The sequence below is a fragment of the Echiichthys vipera genome (genome assembly GCF_963691815.1).
Source record: "Echiichthys vipera genome assembly, chromosome: 6".
Taxonomy (NCBI): Eukaryota; Metazoa; Chordata; class Actinopteri; order Perciformes; family Trachinidae; genus Echiichthys; species Echiichthys vipera.
This window is the reverse complement of record NC_139831.1, coordinates 8550314-8572924: the sequence shown is the minus strand read 5'-3', so window position 1 is coordinate 8572924 and position 22611 is coordinate 8550314. Positions and strand designations below refer to the sequence as shown.

Sequence of the window (22611 nt, the reverse complement as noted above, 5' to 3'; positions counted from 1 at the left end):
AGACAGACCCAGCTGACATGACAGTCGGTGTAACAAAACACGAGAATACGTTGGTTTATTTTCAAAACATTCTGCTTTATTCCAGAAAATCTTCAGGTTTTGAACATACTAGTTTCAAAGAGGTACATTCAGCTTGGAGGTTTTGGAGTGTTGAGGCTGGAAACCCAAAGGGCTGGAGGTGGCGAGGTGTCCCTGCTGCATGTTGCAAGGCTGCTGAGGTGCCTGAAGATGTCCACCTCCACCCCTCACAGACAGGGACAGCGTCCACAACCACAGAGCCTCTCATGCTTTTTTTTTTTTACATATTTATTTTTATAGACATTTTGATTTTCTTACAAAAGTGGCTGGAAAAAGGTTGCATTAAAAATACAATCCATTCTTTTATACTATTCATTTAGACAGGCAAAACATTAGATTCGAAGATATTTTTTAAGCTCTGAAAATAGCATCTCTGATGTCACTTAAAGGTTTTTTTTATTTATTTATTTTTTAACAAAGCAGGCAGCCCCTCTCAGTATGTCCTCTTAGATCCAGTGTCTCTGGCACAGTGCAGTCTGGAGGTGACATGTCACAGCCTTTTTCGTATCTCCAACATCAGAAAAACAAGCTGTCTTAGTAGAAAATGATGCTGAAAGGCGTGTACCTTTTTCCATTTGTTAAGAACAAATCAACATGAACTTAATTTCTAAAATCTCCATTTGGTGTTATGACTGCCGTTCTGCAGATACACTGTATAAGACATGGCCAGTACTAGAAAGTGCTGTACTGTAGTTAGAGTTTGAGCATAGTACAGTAAACTATAAAATCCCCATACTGACATATTCTGTAACAGAAAACATAAGTGATTAGCGACAGGTAGTCATCGTTTTAACCCAGAGTTCAGATAACCTGGAAAAAGGAGTGGCATTGGTTCAGAGGTTGACTCATATTGGGAGAGTGGTGTGGTGGGGTGGTGGGGTGGGGGGATTGGGGGCTGCCTGTCTTTGCGTGTATGACAAAGACTATAAAACAGAATTGGCACAGGCTCACATCAGGGCTGGAGTAACACAGACTGAACTCAACTGATACAAAGCTGAGGACTCTCCACAATAAAAAAAAAATGTAATAAAAGTATAACATTTGTGAGTAAAATTACACTTAACAATAAATATGCCAAATAGACAATACGTGTTTGTGGAAAAAAGCAAGAGAATATTCAGTAACCGTATTTAAAAGTGTTTGAAATCATGGCATGTTTAAATGGAATGTATGAAGCACACAAGGAGATAAAGAAAGGAGGAGAAAAAAAAGGCAGAACCAGTCCACTCGATCATTCCTGTCGGTCACCACAATTGACCAAAGAATCAGAAGGAAGGAGATGGAGCGTGGAGCCTCACAGTGGCATTTGACTCTGCAGGTCTGGAGCCGATTATCTTTACACTCCAACTTCAGCCTGCCTGAGACTAATTATGCAAACTAGGTAATGAAAATAAATACCTCATTTAGGCTTTAGTGCATGTGCGCATTTATGTGTAGGTGTGGTTATTGTGTGCGTTGTTCTCGCCTAACTGATATGTGCATGTGTATGTGTGCTCAGGCATATATTCCGGTGCCTTTGTGAAACATCAATGCAATGAAGAAACCAGCTTCCTTAATAGTGCAGGAAATGTCTAATCTAACTACATCAACAAGGTTCAAGTAATGCTGGTTTTCATGACACACAGGTGTTTCTGGCTTTTCTCATCCAGCACGCACGTGTAACACACAAAGGATCGCGCACATACACACACACAGACACACTGAGTTGTCACTTTCAGGTCACAATAATGTGGACAGAATGGGATCGTTCATCTTTTTGGCTTTGAGCAGATGCTATCATACATCTCTAAGCTATATATACAGTGCAGCACATATATTAATTTTCTCATCTTAAATTGACTCTTAAATTATCTCTGAGGTTGGAAGATTTAGGTCATGCTCTGAGCAATGCCTCCTTGCCTAACATCTCTAATCTATCTCTCAATCTTGCATTCACACACACACACACTTTTTGGATTTAGTGGTAATATGGCCTCTGTTAACTCATTGGAAACAAATAATCATATATGTAAACCCCACAATTGTTCTAACAGTCTGAAATCACCCTCCGAAAACTTTTCATCTTGAATGATTTGGACCCGTGGATGAGCACATTTTCTAAAACATAGAACCATTTAAAGAATAACCCCTGAAAAGTGAAATAACTGTAAAGTAGAAGAACCGTTGCAAGTGTAACCGTTGGAGAGAACAAGATCATTAATGTCTTAATTTAAAAAAAACGTTTCAGGAAACAGTGACTGAACATCAGCGGAGTGAAGTGTTCTTTCGAGCCTTCTTTCATGCAGGTGAACCATTCTTGGAGTGGATATTATTATAACTGCTTGTTAAAACACAGCAGTTGGACAGAGCTACTGACAAGGCAGCCGTGTATGCATTCATTTGTAAGCTAGTATCTTTCAAAAAAAGAAGTAAACGAAAGAAAACTCATGCCTGTCATCCGAGTAAATATTTCAAAAAAATAATGCAGGGCACTGGTCTGCAGGCATGCGTTGGGGGAGTTGGGAGCTGATGGGATTGGACAGAGAAGGACGGAGTAGAGGGACGTAAGTCAAACGACTAGCCCAATTTTTATCCTTTCCCCCCCAGTCAACATTTCTTCTTTTCTTATTTTTTCCCTCCTCTTCTTCTTTTTTTGTCAGATCAGGCATGATGGCAGACGTTTCTGACCTGGCTACTACGGGACCCTGAAGACGGCTGATGCCAGCACAGTTGCGAGTCCTGGCTGCTTTTCACTCACGCTCCTTCAGGTGCTTGTAGGAAAGTGGTGTAACAGCTGCGATCTGGAAAAGCACAAGCAGACAGATATTACTTCACTGTTTTCATTGTGAGCTTGTGCCAACAAGAGGACGAGGGAAAAATCTTGAAATCCCCAAAAGCCATCAATCAAGAGAATAAGAGGTGATTGGCCACGTAGCACGATACATGAAAAACACTAAAATGACACCTTCCCTGCCACCGGAGACGAGCAGAAATCAGTAAAGGAAGTGCTCCCAATTTCAACCAAGTCTACTGATCTGTTGAAGCTCAGCAGGAACATTGAACAGACATATAAAATTCAGTTGGTTTGACTTGCTGTAGTTTACCTGGATGTTTGTAGGCGGCCGCTCTCTGACAGCTATTGGGAGAATAGAAATGCACGTTAAACAGTGAAAGCTGTTGCAAAAGGCTGGTGGAGATATCAGCGACTGTGGTCAACGGTGAGAGGAAGGTGTAACATTCAGACTTACCTAAAGGGGGCGGACAGATAAATGAAAACGTCTTAACATTTAACACAATAGCAAGTGCCCATACAGGTGTAGAGAAGCCCTTTTACATCAGAACACCTTCAGTGCTCTTGATATTGCTGCCATACATTGGGACTTTAAGGTTAATATAAAGGTTAATTGAACATGGGCTTGAGACTAGTTTAAACAAGGCCAATGTTACACAATCTACCCAAGTCTTCCGTATAACATAGAGTAGCAGTGTAAATTTGTAATAATTCTGTGAATAATAATATAAATTATATAATAATCCAACACATTTTTAAAAAATTCATACTAAAATGCAATTTCATCTTGCTTATTTTCACATATGTTTCAGGTTCAGTTATTTGTTTATTCCATTGGAGCAGTTTTTATTATTTTTGCCAACCACAGTGAAATTCTTCCGAGTGGCCGCTTTATCTCATAATGTGGGCGGAGCCAGGTATGTTATACCAAAGCAACAGCCAATCACATAACCGGCATCTTCCCCTCAACGACCTGTCAAAAGGCACCCAAAAGGGTTCACAAATAAAGAAAAACAATTGACTTTGGAAAAATGACATTTTAACATAAAAACTGCTGGAATAAATATGATAACGAGCTGAGTTTTGAAAATGTATTGGATCATTTCACAGTGTCATAATATCCATATTTTATTTATTCCATAATTTCTTATTTATGTATCAACTTATGTAATATTGAACAGTTTGTGTTACCTTCTACAATATTTTATCATGTGATGTTTCCGTTCATTTTGTTGCCACCCCCTTTATGTAATGCAGCACTGTCAGGGGTTACTGCGACGTAACATCATGCAGTAAGTTAACGTCAACACTCACAAATGCATCAATTTTTGCCAGGAAAGTAAGCAGACGGCGACCACCAACACAGGTTTATGCAAACAGGACAAAACGACCATGACCAAACCACAACGGTACAAACGGCACATGAATGTCAGACTGGGGAAGTTACAATCGCAGACCAGCTCTGCTGTTTCAAACAGTCACATAAGAAAAATCCAAGCAAACTGCCACCGACACTTCACACTCAGACATTCCTTGTACAAAAATGAGTTAGGCTGAAATCAAAACAACATTGAACATTGGCTTTTTAAAAGCACATGCAGAAGGTAATATGAGCTGGGCTTCCGAGGGAGGCTGAAAGGAGCCAGATTTGAAGGTTTAAGCAAGAGATGCCTCCTCATGTTAAATAAGTGCACCATTTTAACTAAAAAGGTTGACACAACACTTGAGTCTGACATGGATAGAGTGCATCTCTTCAGCCAGCCAATATCAGCTCACACAACACAGAAGATCACACGTGGGTCTTGTTGAATGTGGCCTGGGTGCCATTTTGCCTTTGATTATCTTGTTAAAACTCAGAGTTAGGGACAAGAGCTGCAGGAGGAGAGGTTGGCTGGGGGGGAGCGAGTCTTTGATTGGCTTAAATGGCCAGAAGGTGGGCTGGTACCTGTTTAAATGATAGTATTGGACTCATCTGAAAAGGTTCTCATGAGCAGGGGCCTGGCTGAAGACCGGGGAGACTGGTGGCCCCCCACGCTCGACTGAACCGGCTTCTTCTAGAAAGGTGAGGCAAGAAACACCAATGACATCACTACACTGACAAACACACACTACGCCTCTCTCTTGCACATAGACAACACATATATACACAGGGAAAAAACATATAAATACACAAAGACGTCAACACTGGACAGGTAGACAATGAAAAATCACAACCTTTTGTTGCAATAATAATTTTGCAAAAGCCTTGGCTCCAAATTAAGTGCTCCATGGTAGTATCCTTCCACATTTCTCAAAAGCATGTACAATATAACATGCAGGCACAGACATAATGCAGTGCCCCTCAGGGTTTGTAGTGAGGATCCAGGATGAGGTTGTTGAGACTTGAGCCTCATGCAGGTAAGTTTGGGTGCTTCGACGTGCTGCATTCACCTGACTCGACATGCAGAGGCAGCAGGCATTGCAGCAGCACAGGTAGCTGGGAGAAAACACTGACTGATACAACTGGACAGACAAGAATGGAGGACTGACTGCACGTTTGGACACCCGGTCCTACTCCACACTGCTTGGGCACACACACACTGGTCCACTGACCAACATTCCCCCCAATTTAATAAACTTATATGTAAAAAAGAGCATGTCAAGTCAAGTAAAATTGGGCCCTCCAAGGATAACTTTCATGATGTATTAATCCATATGAATTCTGAATTGTCTGACCTACTCTGTCCGACCGAGTGGGGACTGTAAAAAGCTACAGAACGCCACCCCTAGTTACTTTAGAAGGTGAGGAAGGAGTCAAACAGTGGGAGAGGAAGGACACAACAAGTAGGAAACAAGCAAGACTGGCAGACACAGAAACCCTGCAGGAAGAGACTTAAGTTTCAGAGCTAACAGAAAGAAAAAGACACCTCAGTCACTCCACGAGAAGCTGTGAGTGCTAGCGGTCTGCGACAACATGAAGATAGTAGATGTCCCCGAGGAAGGAAGGCGATGTTTCATCTTTAGGGAGGCAGGTCCAGAGAGGAAGACAGAAGAAATAAGAGTGTGAGACAGAGTAAGAAAAATGTGTTTAAGTGCAAAAGCGAGAGCAGTAGTTAGGAAAAGTGGAAAGGAGTAAACGGTGTATATCGACTAAAAATAAGGTCAAAGGGGGTGTTCCAATACAAAATGCTTAAGAATTTAAGTTACACTGTACAGCTCACAGTGACAACTATCATTGTAATCTGTAGCCTGCCAAATCCACAGTATACTAGCTCTTGCAGCTACTAGTTGAAATTTCTTTTGTACATTCTTGATGGATTGTAAAACAACTCACAGATGCAACCTCAAACAGGAATTAAAAAAAACAAAAACAAAAACACTGTATAAATAGATACAGTATTGTACAGAACTGCTAACGACTCCCCTCAAATATGTTCAAAACATTTGGTTTGGTTTATTACTTTTCCCACATAAAACAAGTCTAGACACAATTTTAAAAGTGTGGTGCACACACAAAAGCACAGCGCACACCACCAAACATTTCCAGCTGCTTGGAAAACACATCAGCCTCATGGGGAGCTAATTGAAACGACAAAATATGTCTGGGAAAGTTGTCTTCTGGAGGAAATGGGAGGGGAATCAAACTGTCCCTCTGCATTGCAATCATGCCAAAAACTTTTACACACAAAAAGCACTGCTAAGGATATTCAAGCCTTATTTTAAAAAGGCAGTGATTTCATTTTCCAAGTTCTAACCCTGTGTCCCCGTGTTAATAGTTCCATTATCTTTTCAATATGCCAAAAACATCATATGTATAATGAAAAAAAAATTAATTATCTGTTCTCTTTCTTTAAAAACGTAAAAATAAGTGTGATACTCTGAGGTGTTTACATACATTTCTTCACTCAAACAGTGATTTAGTGACTAACCAACCCCACCCATCATATAAAATGTCATTGACCATTAGCTCATGTGTCACAGTTGCTAGCAGAGGGCTTTAATGAATCGGACATGTGCGTTTGTATGTCAGCTGGAAAAAACTTTAACATTCCCGAAAATGTGGTTAAGGTCTAATATATTCATATCTCCCTCGTTCTTCACCTCCTGATATAACAACACAAGCGAGTGAGTTGTTGGTGGAGGCCCACAGCCCTCTGCTCAGAAGCATTGCTCCGTATATTCAAATCAATCATGTGTGAAGGACTTGATTTGTCTCATAACTACACCCAACCCACTCCATTTCGCTTCACTTGGAAATACATCAAGGATAGGCTCCGTTAACATGAAAAACCCTTTAGAGAACAAATGGTTAAATTGTCACAACAGATATATGTCTGAGAGAGAAGAGAGGGAGGGAGGATGGGGGGGAGGGGGAGAGAGAGAGAGAGAGAGAGAGAGAGAGAGAGAGAGAGAGAGAGAGAGAGAGAGAGAGAGAGAGAGAGAGAGAGAGAGAGAGAGAGAGAGAGAGAGAGAGAGCGTGCAGTAGAGTGAAAATGTGTGTGTCAGTCAAAGTGTGTGCATGTGTGTGTGTGTGTGTGTGTGTGTGTCTCTGTGTGCATCAGCTCTACCTGTCGAGCGTGGGGCCCGCGGGGCTTGCGGAACACCACAAGCAGGATCTCTGGCAGTAGGCTGAGCAGGATGAGCAAGATGATGACCAGCCAGGCTGACACCGAGCTCAGCATGTTGGCAAACACAAAGTACAAACGCTGCTGCTTCAGGAAGGGCCTGCAGGAGAAGGAACACTTTGCTTTACACACACTAAAAGAGCTACAGGGGTTCAATAGAAGTGGAAAAATAACAGGTCAGCTACAATGACCATAGTTTATTTCAGCCTGAGTTTGATTTCTAACCATATTATTCCTCCCCAGAAGAAGCTGAAAAACACGTAGAAAGCCAGGGAGCCCCAGATTACAAAGTGGTTGATCCATGTCCAGTGCCGTGTGTCCAGAGCGAGCTAGAATAGCAGAGAAAAGTGTCTAAATGCCCATGTAAATATTCAACACACTTCAAATTCAGCATTGAAGATATACTATGTGTGTATATATATTCAGATTTATAAGACAATATATTTGCTATAGATCTGTGTGAACCGCTGCTGTAATGATACAGCCTTTCATACCATAACATGAATAAACATCAGTAGTTTACCTTTAATGTGACAGTGAAGACAAGGACAGTGAAGACAATTGTTCCATATGACCAGTTGCCAAAAACCTGGATTTGAATAAGACAAATGAGCAAATGTACTTAGGAGACTATGCTTAATCAAGTAGTTCAATTATCACACGCATCTAGAGGGGGAATTAAATCAAACCTGGCCATTATCCTGCAGTGCTGGGTTACTGAACAAAAAGCGAACGCCAAAGAAGAAGAGCAAGCCATGGAAGACTCCGAGTAAAGTCCAATAGAGGAATGGTCTCCACCGTAACATGGCGTTCTTAGCAATCGCTCTGAAGCAAGAAGAAGAAAGAAAGATTAACAAAATTATAATTTATGTCTCTTGGCATATTATCTCAACTATGAAAAGGGGAACAATTACAGCTCCCCCTAAACCAAAAAACGGAAAACTGAAAATCATGTTTATTTTTGGTTTTGGGGGAAAATCGCCCCGTCTTTATTTTGGGACTGTGTAAGTTCTGCTTACTATTACTCATAACATTGATACTAGGTCTAAAACTTATTAAATATACAACTTATATGAATATTGGTCCTCAGAAGCAGCAGCCTAACAAAAACATCTGCAGATAAGCCACAGTTCCTAGGTTTACCTGTAGAGGGTAGCATTGTCCAGCAGAACCTCAATGCAGATGTGCTGCTCCAAGAGGCTGTAAGCCAGGATGGGCATAGAGGTGAAGCAGATGTTGTACATCGTCAGATATGCTGCGTCATACAGGGGCTGGGGAGGATGGGAGCAGGAGGGGGGAGGGGTTGTTCAGGAGGAGGGGGGGGGGGTGCAACCCGGGGATTAATATCATGGAGAGGACAAAATTCATACACTCACCATCATACTTACACAATGTGTCATATACTGTAAGCAAGCTAATCTACATAATTCATTAGGGTTGGGAATTGATAAGATTTCATTGAAACTCTTCGTTGACGCAATGCAACCGTGTTATTATCTGAATCTGAACACGGTGTAGATAAAATGAGAGAATATTTGTATTTAGGTTATCAGGATTTTCTAAGAGAGTCTGCATTATTACGACGCCACACTTTGATGGTGTATTACGCTTGGCCGTGACTCCTTGTTGCAAGCTAGAATTACCACCTTGTGCTTGTATCCCTCCGCAAACCAGATGCCAAACATATGCAGTTTACATTTAAACTGTCCAGACTTACATGATATATGTGGTAGACTTTTTAAAAATTGTAATAAAAAGATATTATTTGTAATGTTTGGCGAAATGTGAATGCTTCACACAGGCACGCATATGCCACCATGATTACATAACATCCACATGTGATGTACCTTTGTGGCAGAACATGACACATCTGTATTATAGTGATATGTATTCTATGTCAGTATATAAGCATATCAATCAGAGCTCAAACATCCCAGGGGGCAGAGAGGGAGGGGCAATCTGAGGGAAAGAGTCTGGTATTCAGGAGGACGAGGAAGTGTGGATTGATGGGCTACTGCCTCTTTTCATGTTCAGAACATCTCTGAACCTCAAAGGGCCTCGGGACATACTCACTTGCTGGGAATAGCCACAGAAGAACTGGTACAAAAACTGAGGTAAGATGAAGCAAAGGTTCTGCAGGCAAACAGAAAAAAAGAAAGCGCTTGTACTACCACACAAAAACATCAAAGGTATTCATAAGTCCCCTGTGCATATAATGCAAAACCTAAAAAAACAGTAACATGTATGACCCTGTCACATGTGCCTCACAACATAATCCTTAAATCAAGTTAACATGTGGGTTTGTTTCATAAATACAGGCTTTGCTGAGTCACAAAACATGTTCTAAGGCTGAAGAAGGGCATAAGGTCAATGTGAACAAAAATGTTTGTTCCTCCTACCTTGTAAAAGAAATATTGCACCAGGTGTGCAATGCGAACATAGTAGAGATGTCCGTGCGCCAACAAAAGTTTCTTGAGGTGCTTGAGTTTGGGGATGGCGTAATCACTGTTCCTCACTGCCTGTCGACCTTCTTTACCTTTGATACCTGAAACACCAAGAACAGTTATCACACACCACCTTCACCAGGAGGTTTCCTTTCACTCCGTTTTCAACAGTAGTTCCAGAGGATGACATTTCTTACCAATGCCAACATGAGCTTCCAAAATCATGCTGACATCATTGGCACCATCACCAATGGAAAGGGTTATTGGGCTGCCTTTTGAGTTCTTCACCATTTTAACTATCTAAAGATGAAGCAAGACAGAGGAGCGACAATTAAAAAACGACAAAAACTAATTTTCACTGTAAAAATCAGTATATTCATTCTTTAATGAACATATATGGCCCAGATTTTACGCTAATTGTTCTGACCTGTGCCTTTTGTAGAGGAGCCATGCGGCAGCAGAGCACAGATGTGCAGTTCTGACAAATCTGCAGGAACAGGCTCTTGAAGCGACTCGCGTTGGATTCAGAGGAGGAGTTGAGCACCATCGACAGAGTGGCTCCATCTATGATAAAACCGTAGTCCTGGTTTGTAGAAGACCAGGTCCTAGAAAACAGAACAGGGAAATGAATTCATCAAGTTTATTTATCAATACGATTCAGTTTGGTTAAATGATCAAACTTATATAAAAGCAATAACAGAAAAAGAAATAAGGACGATGTAAGTCAAGCTACCAACCTGGTGACGCCTGCCTTAACCGGTGGTGCATCCTGTACAGCTTTCTTGTGGTATTCAAGCAAGAGTTCATGCAGTCGTTCTTCCCGCCTCCTTCCTCCATCCTCCAGAGTACGCACAGTCAGCTCCAACAGCTCTGTATTCCTCTGAAACAATCTACAGGCGTAACAGGTGGACTTTGCCGTCTCCATCTTGTCCCCTGTTAGGACCCAAACCTTCATGCCTGCACCCTGCAGAGCCTCCATGGTCTCTGCTGCCTCCTCTTGAAGCCTGGGGGATAAGAACAAAAAAATAAGTAATGAGACAGTGAAAGATCATTACACTAACTCTAAGATGTGAATATTATCACTAGAAAGAAAGAAAATCACCAGTTCAACAAAACCACATCAGGGTTAAATTTCACAGGAGATCTAGTGCATTATAGCAAGGGGAGACCATTTTATGAAGGAAGACCTGAACAAAGCTGCTGCGTTTCTCGTGGAAGTGGAAATGAGGATGAGACTGTCTTTGCTCAGATAGATGTCAGAAGGAGCTGTGGGAAATGTGCTCCCAATTGTGACATACACGCCGGTTGCAACAATACCATAAATTTGACATCAACTTAAGTTCCCACAGCCATGGTCTCATTTGTTTATACTAAATGTACCAAATTCACACAATCATTTATAAATGTTTGGGGAGGGGAGGCACAAAAAAAGTATATTAAATAATATAGTTAACATATTGATATCTACATGCTTTTTTACTCCAATCATTTAAGATAATATGTACACTGATATGTAAATTAATAATTCATAAACATATTTTAGATGAAATGCATGAATGCATGCTGAGACAATGAAGTGCTCCATCCCTTTTGTGTTAGTTAATGCATTTTCTTAATTCCGTAATAATTATAAAACTATAATACTTGACTGTGAAGGAGTACTGAATGCCAACCACAAGATGGCGGTGTGATCTTACATTTGAAAGTTCTGAATAAAGAGGACGTTTGGCAGTCGTCTTTACTCAAGTGAAATTAGATAGGTCACTTCATACTGGGAAAAAAACAATACCAGGAATGTGATGAAATGTGACTAAGAACATGAGACAGGAAAAGGGTGCTTAAAGGCTGGCGCTGTAAAGGAAGTGCTGCGGTTGCATAAAAAGTAGATAAACATATAAAAGGAGAAATTACTTCAGCAGAGGCAATGAAAAAACAGCAAGTTAGAACAGGACGTTCATTACATGTTGTTATTTCTGGTATCTACTTACTTTCTCCTGTCAATTTTATGTGAGTTTTAGGTGTATTCTGAGATTAAGGACCCCCTAAAATTCCTGCTACTGCTCTTTCAGTTGTCATTTGTCAACTTTAAATGTCACCAGGTTCTTTGGTTATGTTGTGTGAGCACCCACCGATCCTCCACAGCAGTAGCTCCTATTAGACTCATGCCAGTCTCCACTTGGTTGTAAACTGCCATGAGCTTCTCCTCTCTGTCCTGCAGAGCCAATCTAGCTTCCCTCAATCCTGCATCTGCCTGGGCGTACTCCTCCTCACTGAGATATTTGTAGGCCACACACAACGTCCGGTAGCCCTCCTGAACAGTGAAACACAAAACAGCCATTGTTAGTAGAAGAACACAATAATCTGTCTTGGCATCATAGTGATCTTAACACAAGACCATAGAATCATACAGTACTTTTTAACATAACAGAAAATATGTCACCCACTGTTGCATTACGCTCCACATTCATTCGTATTCTTTCGACCTCCTCCTGCCTGACGCGGGGAAAGATGGAAGAGTCTGCTCCCTTACAGAAGAGCAATGTATCTCCTGGACATGAAAAAACACATGCAGTACATACAGACACACAAACGCAGCATGGTGAGGGCTGAGGGTCAACACTACATCACGGTCAATGCAATAAACCTGACAGTAATCCCAAGCTCACCTGATCTGGATCTGACTATTACACTCATTCGCCGTCTCACTGGGTCAAAGTTCAACACGTGTAGTAGTTCATACCTGTGAGGTACAAAATGGAAATGAAATGCTGTCGTGCAAATTCAAATAGAGAAAATATGACTGAAAAACAACAAACTTTGTGAAATTACTGACTTACATTTCAACATCATTGCTCCTGGTGAGAATTTTCATGGTTTTGCTTTCGAGACCCAGAAATGTGAAGCCATACCTGCAGATGGAGACAAATCACCACAACTGAGCCACTCATGTGCTATATGAATGAATGTTTAAAAAATTATACCATGTAGAACAGTGATACTCAATTTACAATAGTTGCCGAATGCCAGATTACCATTTTCTAATTTTGTTTGTATTTTAAATGTAAATAAGGCACCAGTGTGCATAAAAAAACTATAAAAATAGAACTTATCAAAAAAAAACTCAGGGGAGGATCACTTGACCCCCCCGAATGTCCCGAAATCCAAAAAATGCCTCTGTACACCAGACCTCAGTTAATTAGAAAATACAGAATCTAAAAGAAAGAGGAGTTTAATGTTCATTCATTTTATAAGGTCATTTTTTATTATTGTTTATTTCTGTAATTGGCCCCTGGTCTCCTGTCATTTTGTAAAAGTGTCCCTGTGCAAGGCAAGTTTTTCAAAACATATTGTGATATTTATACGCAAACGACTCAACTCATCGCGACACAGCTCATCTCTTACCTCATGGCCCCCTTGACCAGAGCAACCTCATCAGGTGAGGAGGCGATAAAGCCTTTCTGCTCCTGCGGTGGATGAAGCACCTCTCCATCCACCCCTAAACCATCAACCTGGTCTATCAGTCCGTCCCCTTGGCATTGACCCCGCTCTGTAGACTCCTTCACCTGGACTGTGTGGCACAGACACAGGGCACGCAGAAACAGTTCTTCCCTCTCCTAACAACCCAACACAAACACAAACCACAATTAAATCAAATTATTTTAATTATTCTATGAACAGCTATAAACTAAATGTAAATTAATTTAAAACCACACATGGGCAATAAACAGTAGCTGGAGTTTAGATAAAACCCTGCGTTTACAATCACTTGTCTAAATTGATTCCTTATCAACGTGCGTGTTAAAGTGCATCAGTCTGTAAAGTGTTATCATTGGCTTATGTCAACAGTACGCAGCCACTTCGCTCCCCCTCCATGTGGAGTGCTTATGTTGACATGTCAAGGAGACAGTATGTGGGTGACCTATGAAGGGTCTTTCTGAGCAACGAGCTATGTAATGGCCATATGCTGCTGCATGTGTGACTTTTACAACAGATGGAGGACGCCACAACACCCACCCTGCCAGCTTTCTGCTGCACTTTGTTCACAGGTCCATCTGTGACACAGAATCCGTCCAGCTCTGAGCTCGCGTCCCGGTACTTGTACTGGAAACCATCGATGCAGCACTCTATGAACTCCATGTTGTTCTGAGTGAGGGTGCCCGTCTTGTCTGTGAAGACATACTCCACCTGTAGGCAGTGTGATAAAAAAATATGTACATGACAGACTTTTCCAAATCCATAAAGATTCAGTTTCCCATTTAACAGGTTCCAACGATGAGATTAAGCAATTTCTTCAAGAAAGAATTACACTGCATTAATCAGTTTAACGAAGCATCACCTTTAATTGAAGTAATCATCTAGCAAACCAAGTGTGACTGATCTACGGCAGCACTGTTTGAGATAGAAGTGCCATAAAAAAAACAGCAGCGGCCAGGACAGCACGGCCAGTCTGGTGTTACTATAAGCAGCTCGTATTTTACAGTAGCACTGTACAGATCAGTCTGGAGACCATGTGCTGATGAATCCCTGATCTTACCATGGTCTAAAATCTTATTAAAATTTCAAGTATTATTGAAAAAACTGACATTTTCTTTAACCTTTATTTATTTATGTTCCACTGAGAGCCCATCTTTGCTCTTTTGTTAACTTTTGTGACGCAAATTCACCTCTCTACTTCCGGTCCGTCCCCTATATGGTTCCCCCTCCCTATTGTATCTTGTCAGTCTGGGGATTGAACAAACAAGCTTGCTTCTCTAACATTTAGGATACCACTGCCTGGCTTCCACCACCCTTTATTGCCTAAACCGCCATCTTTTATTGACTATACTTAACCGTCACCTTGTAACATTAGTTGTGAACTATAAGCAGTATAACATCAAAGCTTTTGCATGAATTAGGGAATTCCCTTAATTCATTTTGTGGCACTAAATGCTGCCTATGAATGTATGAGATCATAGTGGTTTATGTGTTTAGATATTTTCCTTTATATTTTCAATAATGCCATTAAGTGTGGCATGCAGCATTTCTATCTACACACACAGAAGATGTTTGACACTTGTGTATCCCATCCTCTTTTGAGCATTTCCAAAGCACTGAATTATATAACGCTAAGAGTATATATGCACATTATTCATGGACACTGCATATTTACTGTTCAGAAAAGGTTTACTTTTTTGAATTTTTAAATGTTTGATGTTTCCACAGGGTAAAATCGTTGGTGTGACCCTTTAACAACCTTAACAGTTTCATTTAATGTCCCAGGACATTTTAAATAGATATATAAATAGATGTACTTTGTTGATCGCAAATAGGGCAATTCTGGCAATTTATGAATTTCTGTTCCTTTCTGTCATTTTTAAAGACTTTATAAATGACTGGAAAGATTAACTAAATTACTACAAGTTTCTAGAAACACATAGGAATGTTGACTTTACAGAAAGCAATCCCCCAACAACCTTTGTGCAATTTAAATCTTGTTCATTTGATTTGACCATCTGCCTCACCTGTCCCAGCTCCTCATTGAGGTCTGAAGTGTTGACCAGCGCCCCCTCCTTGATTTCAGAGTCAAAGAAGTCCTTGTCCCATGTGATGAAAAAGGATCCCAGAAATTTCTGCATCTCAACCGTCACATACATGGACACCGGAATGATGAAGTTGAAGAGCACCATGAAGGACAGGAAGTCAGTGAACATCTTTAGGTACTGTTGGAAAAAAAACACAGGCACACATTTTAATGTATATCTCAACTTCTCTACATAAGATAAAATATTCCTATATTAGTCCCACAAAGGAGAAATGTCCTTAATACCGCAGCAAAGTGGATAGCAAACAGCATCAATAAGAAACAATAAATTCTAGATAAATATAGAAACAAATGGACAATATAATCACAGGTAAATATAACATATAAGACACTGTGAATGTAACATACATAATGTGCTTAAATTAAGACTGGTAGTCCTGGATTATCCACACAAATAAGAAGACAGTGGAAGATGGTGGAAATCACAAGGTATCACAATGTTCCCTGTTCATTAAGGGCTAAATCAGAGGGTTATAAGCCAATGAAATGTCACAATGTAGGTCTGCAGTGGCCATTTGCAGAGATGAGTTTTATTACAGTGGACCAGAAGAGGCTAGGGCTTCTAAAACACTTTAATATGCTGGAACTGTTGCCCTCACAAGTTCCAACTAAAAGTCTTCATAGGGTCAGTATTTATTTATTTATTTATGCATGAATATAGGCCTCCTAGGTAAAGTAACATTTTCAATATGCATAATACAGTGTACCACCTACTGTAGGTAATACACTGATTGTGGATAAGTATTTCATAGAACCCACTTTAAGGGATCTGAACTATCCCTTTAAATCACTCTTCACTGCTTTGACAACAAGGATAAGGAGGTTGCTAAAATATGCGCTCACCAGATTTGTGTCCTTCTCTCTCTGTGTTTTCTCGTTGTACCAAGGCTCATCCTGTCCAGGCTTGCTCTGCCACACATACTTGAGTGTAGTGCACACTAGGGCCTTGCTTACCAATATGCAAAGGTAAACCAAAAGAAAGGCGTTGATAGACCTAAAAATATAAGAAATCAAATGAATCAGCACCGGAAGTATATCGCGTATTTTCACTTGTTTACACCATTTCCTCTAAACTTACTTTTCTACAGCTGAGCGTTTCTGAGACTTGCCCTGGTAGTTGAGAGCCATCTTTGTCTCCATGCCAGTGTAAACTGCAACACCTTGAGAAAGAACAGAAGAAGACAGATTGGCTTTTCAGATACTGAGCTATCTTCATTTATCTAAGTTATTATAATAAAATCAATATTTAACTCACCACAGATTTTCTGAGTGTTCTTTAAAGTTGCCCCTTTCAGCAGGAGGTTTTCTGGGCCCAAAGACCTGTACAATCACATCAGTAGATCAAACCGTTTAGTGATATAAATACTGTGCAATCCACTCACTCCTCTATTCTCTAAATGGAGACCTGGCAGGCGTACTGGCAGCCACTCTAAAATACGCAGTGACAATTCACAGTATGACTGCAGTTTGGGCTTACACCGGTTCCAGTATTCTTGTGAAGGACATTGGCATTTGTTTATAAGGCCATTACAAAACAGTCAATGATAAATGCCTATGGGAGTGCTCGGGAAGCAGTGGCTAAAGCCATGCCAGTTTTAATTTTAATGCATGTCTGCAATGGAGGATCAATGGAATAATGATTTGTTGGTGATACTAAGGGAAACAAATGAGTGCTTAAGCAACTGTGTTTTGATTTAGCTCTCACTTAAAGTGGACTGAGATGGTTCTTTGTGCTCAGGGGCTCTCACCTCACTGCAGGCTCCTCGTCGTCTTTGTAGATGTGCATGCGGCCAACAAACCTGGAAGAAAACTCAGAAGCTGAAGTCATTTGAAAAGAGTTCATGTGATATTTTTTTTACACATACTATACTATATATCTGTTAATACTGGAGTGGGTTTGAACTTGAGGCATCTAAATCCATACGGGGTTCATTTACTTTACAAAAGTGTAAGTGCTTAGGAGCAGAGGTTTGGGAGCCAGCTAATTACTGGTGGTTAGCCAGCAGCATGCTGTCAGTTTTATTGACTCTGAATAGCAAGCATTTGGCTTGCTATTCATGGCTTACTAAGCCCTATCACGTCTCAAACACAATTCTGATGTCTGGCTAAATGACAATGTGCCTTCTCCATGCCCAAGGGGGAGCCAAAGGCTCTCTGTTGACTCAGATGAGATCCCTCCAATTGAATAGAAATAAACTCTGTGCTGGGCATGCTAAAGATTAGTGGAGATTCCAGGCCCACTATCACTATGCCTAATATGAAATAAATGTAAGTACAATGTGGCTTGCCAAAATCTCTACACTTAAGAATCTACATGTTCATATTAGAGTCATTTAGGACATTTTCAACTGGCAGTGAATCCATTGCTCAACAAACCACAAGTAATGCATGGCTGTGGTGTAAATCTGTCGGGGGCTTTTTGTATGAGTGCCTACTTGTAAAGGTCAGGTTGTGGCTGTTCACACTCGATGGTGGCGTTGAGCGATTCCAGATCCTTCTCTGTGTCTGGCACAGTGTAGTGCGTCTGGACGTGGAAGAGGCAGAGAGAGAGAAGGAGTGAGAGAGAGAGTGTTGTGAGTATTGACTGGCTCAGGTCAAGTTAGCACTTTTGCCTTCCCTATCTCTCACACACAGACACCAAAGAAAAATAGGAAGACAAACCTTACTCAGATACTGTGACTCATACAAAAAGGCCCAAACATATTTCTGAGGAATTGCACAAAAGGAGAAACTTGAACTTTCTAAAAAAGCAAGGCTGATAAATAAGTCTTTACTTTCTTTGAAAACAACTGTGATATAGAGATTCAAGTTCCTACACAATATTAGATATTACATACTATACTTATTTCCCTTTCCCTAATGAGCATCACATTTATAACTAGATTAAGTTTAACTATTGCTAACATAACTTAATGGAAACAAGTTCTACATTCATTCTTCTAAGCAGCATTGTGAAAGAAAATACTTCCACAATCTAACCAGCTGGTTATGAAGAAAAGGGGACAGCAGAGCGGCCCATCTTACTTTGTGGTTGGACTCTCCATCTAGACTTGCTGTGGTAACGAAACATGTGTCGTCATCTCGGCTAGACTGCAGCAGTATTAAATCACAGGGAAAGGTCTCATCCTCCTCCACCTCCACAACATCTCCAACCTGATCAAAGTAACACAACCAAACACCACTTGTAAAGACTTTTCACGGTTTGCTTTCTCCTTCTTCTTCTTCTCCTTCTTCTTCTTAGGCGCGAGATCAGAAGGATTTGGCACAGGGTGTGAGTGACAGAAGAACAATTACAACTTTAAGCAAATTTTACAAATAGAGAGCAGAAGGACTCATAAATAAACTTAACGGCACTGCCAATTTCCTTTCAAGGCGTTGTGGGTAATTTGTTAGCAAGCAACTGCCTAGTTAAAAATAAAGCATGAACAGATTAACATGCGCAGGCTGTAGAGTCTGACCACTGGTCAATATTCACTGTCTTTTTAAATCTCAGCCAACTACTGACAAAAAAACTGTCTCTTTGAATTGCTAAATGTTTATTTTGGCTCTAGTCCATTTAGCACTAGGAGGTGGCCTACAGTGAACGTGTGTGAGCTCCTGTGCGAGGAGCAGCTGTCCAAAGTTTTACACAAAGCAACAATGTTTTGGTTTTGACAGCTGGATGCGCATTCTCAGTGGTGTCAGCAGCCGTAGCAGGCCTTTAAAATATGTTACGTAACCTAGAGCAAACATAAGAATGTATTAGAAAAATATCCCGCACACAACACCCTGAATACATGAATTACAATCACACCCATGTTTAAACATCGTATCAGTTCAGCCTACAGAGTACATTCTCCCAAAACACAAACACAGTCATGCTGTCAGGCTATATGTATCAGGAAAAACTTATTCCATTGGATGAGGCTGCTGAAATGTACCTTGATCTTCTCACTCTCCTTCCGTATCCTCCGGCCTTGCTCTAGCACTTTCACTGGGTACTTATTCACTTCATTGTCAGCCTTGTGCCGTAGCCAGTCCTCATATCCCTAGAGCAACATATCAAAATTGCGTTATTTTCTTAGTCCAACAAAAAGCACAAAATGTTGTCTCTGAGGGACAGGCTATTGACATCACAGTAAAGATTTGACTGGACAGGACCTGACAGTAATCACAAGGAGAGAGTGTAAGACACAAATAAATGTCTTTGCAAACAATACTGTACAATTGTTACATTTAGTATTGCATCATCATGTGAAAAAGCTCCTGCTGCAACATAATGGGATAGTGATTGTCCAGCAGTGCATTGGAACAGTATGCCATGAAATAATACAGACTCTGGTAAATAAATAAAAAATTATTCCTGAGGTTGCAGCTCCATAGGGCACAAGCAGAGTGTAGGCTTCATAAGCACTCTAAGATACTGATGGAGATAGAGGAGATGGTGCAGAGATGCAGAGGGTAGAGAGGGAAACCTGAGTGTGTGCCAAGACAAGAACACGAGCCAGAAAGCAGGATTACGGGGAAAGGTGATAGGAGGAGAGAGAAAGTCTGGTTGAGTGATGCAGAGTAATAATGCCAGGTGGATGAAAGGGGGAGAGGAGGAGGGGAGGCATTCCACGGATGGTCAATTGAACTATACAGTTCACCTAAGCCTGACTAATAGTGTCGGGCAGACTGCCTTGGTGTCCCACTTCAAAGCCTGGCTGAAGGCGTCCAGCGTTATCAGTGCGTCCCATATATTTTTGGAAGGAAGTCCACCCACTATTGTGCATTTCAAAGCCACAGCGGTAGACAAACTAAAAAGCCAATCCTAGAACAATACATCTAAAGCTGGGACATGGAAGCAACAGAGTCAGAGAAACAGACCCTCCCCTTGATAATATGTATCTCTTTAATAGACTTGCTCTTCCTCTCTCTCTCTCTCTCTCTCTTACTCTCCATTCGCTCACGTTCCCCCAGAGCCCATTTCGTCTTCTCCCCAATCAGAATTCACCAGCGGAACACATTAATACAAAACCCCAGAGAGCATTAGTCTTTATACAAAAATCACAGTGAGAGTTATGAGGGCAGGAGGACTTATTATGTTATATGGAGAGAGAGGAGGGGAATAACACAATGAGGAACAATATGAGGAAATGAGGACATGGCGATGGAAATCTATCTATAGTCTATTATCAGCACTCATTAGCCTCATTAGGCATCATCTTACCTGCTTGATAGCGGTTACTGTAATCACAAAAAATAAGGGTAGGCCACTGGTGACTGGGCTGGTGGGGGTGTCCACAATCACCTATGGGGGGGTGGGGGGTAGGGGGGTGGGGAGAGAGAAACAAATTCACTTCAGAGAAATGCAACACTCGACTTTAAAAATGAGACCAAACTGAAAAGCTATGCATTGGATATTATACATCACTACAAAGCCTCACTGCAGCATCTGTGTGTTTGTGGTTACAGAGGGAGGAATGTGTGGTATTGGTACAGAAGATGGGGCAAGCCCTCTAAATGCAGGGTGTAGTCTGTTCTTGTGAGGTGATTCTACTATTCTCTACATTTTTTTCATTAGTAGGAAACGCAGGGGAGACATTTACATTTTGTAAGGAGCAGGGGCGGTTCTGGACCACAGAACTTTTAATCTAGTGGGCCAGGGGAAGAGTGCTTCATCTGCAGGCATGCCAACACTTCTGTGTCCCTGCCAAGGCATGGAAGAGGGCCAACACAAAGCTTTCTTGAATTCATCTTACCTGCCCGAAATGTGCATGAGGGAATCTAGGGTATGGTAGCTGTCATTTTGGTGTGTAAGAACGGGACCAGTGATCAGGTCATAACAAACGACCAGTTTAGGAGCAGCACCTGACCTAGGCTCCCAGTTAAAGCCCCACTACACAAATGGCCTTGTGTGTTTGCATGTTCCTTAAAACTGTCATAAGATGGATTAACCCTGGCATTTCTGATCCTGCAGAATGCACGCTGGTCTCCCCCTGAGCCGGAGTGTGTGTATTCCAGCACGCACAGACACGATACGACACATCCAGCTCGTTGGTATTCTAACCGAGAGCATTACAAGCTGTCAGATAGGCATCAGCTCAAGGAAGAGCAGGAGATGCGTTTTGAAGCAGTCTCCGGTGTTCTACTCACCTGTGTGTGGAAAGAAAACCTGCTGCTTGACCAGTCAACACACACACACACACACACACACACACACACACACACACACACACACACACACACACACACACACACACACACACACACACACACACACACACACACACACACACACACACACACACACACACACACACACACACACACACACACACACACACACACACACACACACACACACACACACACACACACACACACACACACACACACACACACACACACACACACACACACACACACACACACACACACACCTACTATTCTACCCAAGCCTTACTGTGATTACAATTAACTGAAGGATAAATCAATTACAAGGCAGAGATGGACTAGTGCACATCGACTATTTGGAGGAGTGCAGATTCAGAGGACAGTTTGCATTATATTTGTAGTGGTTGGCGATTTCAGTGAGACCGAAGCGAAAGTAATGACTGCCGCAGTAGCCGCAGGTATAGAGAGCCAGAGGTGAGAGTGCTCAATGCTTCGAAAGAGCGGCATGTGTACATGGGGACAGTATATTCGGCTCTGTGTTAAAGCCTCATTACACACTATGAAGCTAATGGATTATTGAATGCCTCTTGAGAAAATCTAGGTTTACCCCAGTCATGTTTGCCGTCGGGCAAGACCAGATCCTCAAAAGGAAAACACTTCCTATGATTGTGACGTGCATTGGACAAAGGTGATGGAACACTTTATTTTTTACCATGACTGGATTGAAGGTTGGCTCATCACAGAGAGAAAAACAAAAACACCTGCAAGAAGGACTGAGGACAGCATGTCCCTCAGATGCAGCAGCCAGATGGCCAAGCCTAACAAAGGGTGACCACAGCACAGCGAGGATGCTTCACAAAGCCAACTTTCAGTGTAAATGCGGTTTGATTTTGATTTATCTTTAGTACTTCTATGACAATTTCAATGGCAACGGTTCAATGGAGAACTATAAAAAGAGATAAATGATGGTGGTGTCATTTTTAGTATCAGTTTATA

At 41.3% G+C, this 22611-nt stretch overlaps 1 protein-coding gene across 12 annotated transcripts in view; it reads right to left on the bottom strand.

Annotated features, from left to right (window-relative positions):
- Nucleotides 1–127: 127 nt before the first annotated feature.
- atp11c (ATPase phospholipid transporting 11C (ATP11C blood group)) overlaps nucleotides 128–22611 on the bottom strand; it is a 43693-nt gene continuing 21209 nt past the window's right edge. The window contains exons 4-31 of one of the 12 annotated variants that reach the window (XM_083915921.1): nucleotides 20669–20749; nucleotides 19398–19505; nucleotides 18502–18630; nucleotides 17913–18001; nucleotides 17226–17276; nucleotides 16733–16797; nucleotides 16556–16637; nucleotides 16321–16471; nucleotides 15398–15595; nucleotides 13911–14081; nucleotides 13299–13510; nucleotides 12734–12805; nucleotides 12563–12636; nucleotides 12341–12444; nucleotides 12026–12207; nucleotides 10634–10900; nucleotides 10324–10501; nucleotides 10094–10196; nucleotides 9852–9997; nucleotides 9526–9585; nucleotides 8596–8723; nucleotides 8142–8277; nucleotides 7976–8041; nucleotides 7678–7781; nucleotides 7396–7552; nucleotides 4794–4902; nucleotides 3162–3193; nucleotides 128–2858 (exon numbers count right to left, since the gene is read on the bottom strand). In XM_083915921.1, coding sequence (XP_083772047.1) covers nucleotides 4798–4902; nucleotides 7396–7552; nucleotides 7678–7781; nucleotides 7976–8041; nucleotides 8142–8277; nucleotides 8596–8723; nucleotides 9526–9585; nucleotides 9852–9997; nucleotides 10094–10196; nucleotides 10324–10501; nucleotides 10634–10900; nucleotides 12026–12207; nucleotides 12341–12444; nucleotides 12563–12636; nucleotides 12734–12805; nucleotides 13299–13510; nucleotides 13911–14081; nucleotides 15398–15595; nucleotides 16321–16471; nucleotides 16556–16637; nucleotides 16733–16797; nucleotides 17226–17276; nucleotides 17913–18001; nucleotides 18502–18630; nucleotides 19398–19505; nucleotides 20669–20749 — 3219 coding nt within the window. In that variant the 3' untranslated portion in view covers nucleotides 128–2858; nucleotides 3162–3193; nucleotides 4794–4797. Of the gene's footprint in view, nucleotides 2859–3161; nucleotides 3194–4673; nucleotides 4903–7395; nucleotides 7553–7677; nucleotides 7782–7975; nucleotides 8042–8141; nucleotides 8278–8595; nucleotides 8724–9525; nucleotides 9586–9851; nucleotides 9998–10093; nucleotides 10197–10323; nucleotides 10502–10633; nucleotides 10901–12025; nucleotides 12208–12340; nucleotides 12445–12562; nucleotides 12637–12733; nucleotides 12806–13298; nucleotides 13511–13910; nucleotides 14082–15397; nucleotides 15596–16320; nucleotides 16472–16555; nucleotides 16638–16732; nucleotides 16798–17225; nucleotides 17277–17912; nucleotides 18002–18501; nucleotides 18631–19397; nucleotides 19506–20668; nucleotides 20750–22611 lie in introns of those variants that run through there. The other 11 variants (XM_083915926.1, XR_014593253.1, XR_014593254.1 and 8 more) reach the window with 11 other exon arrangements.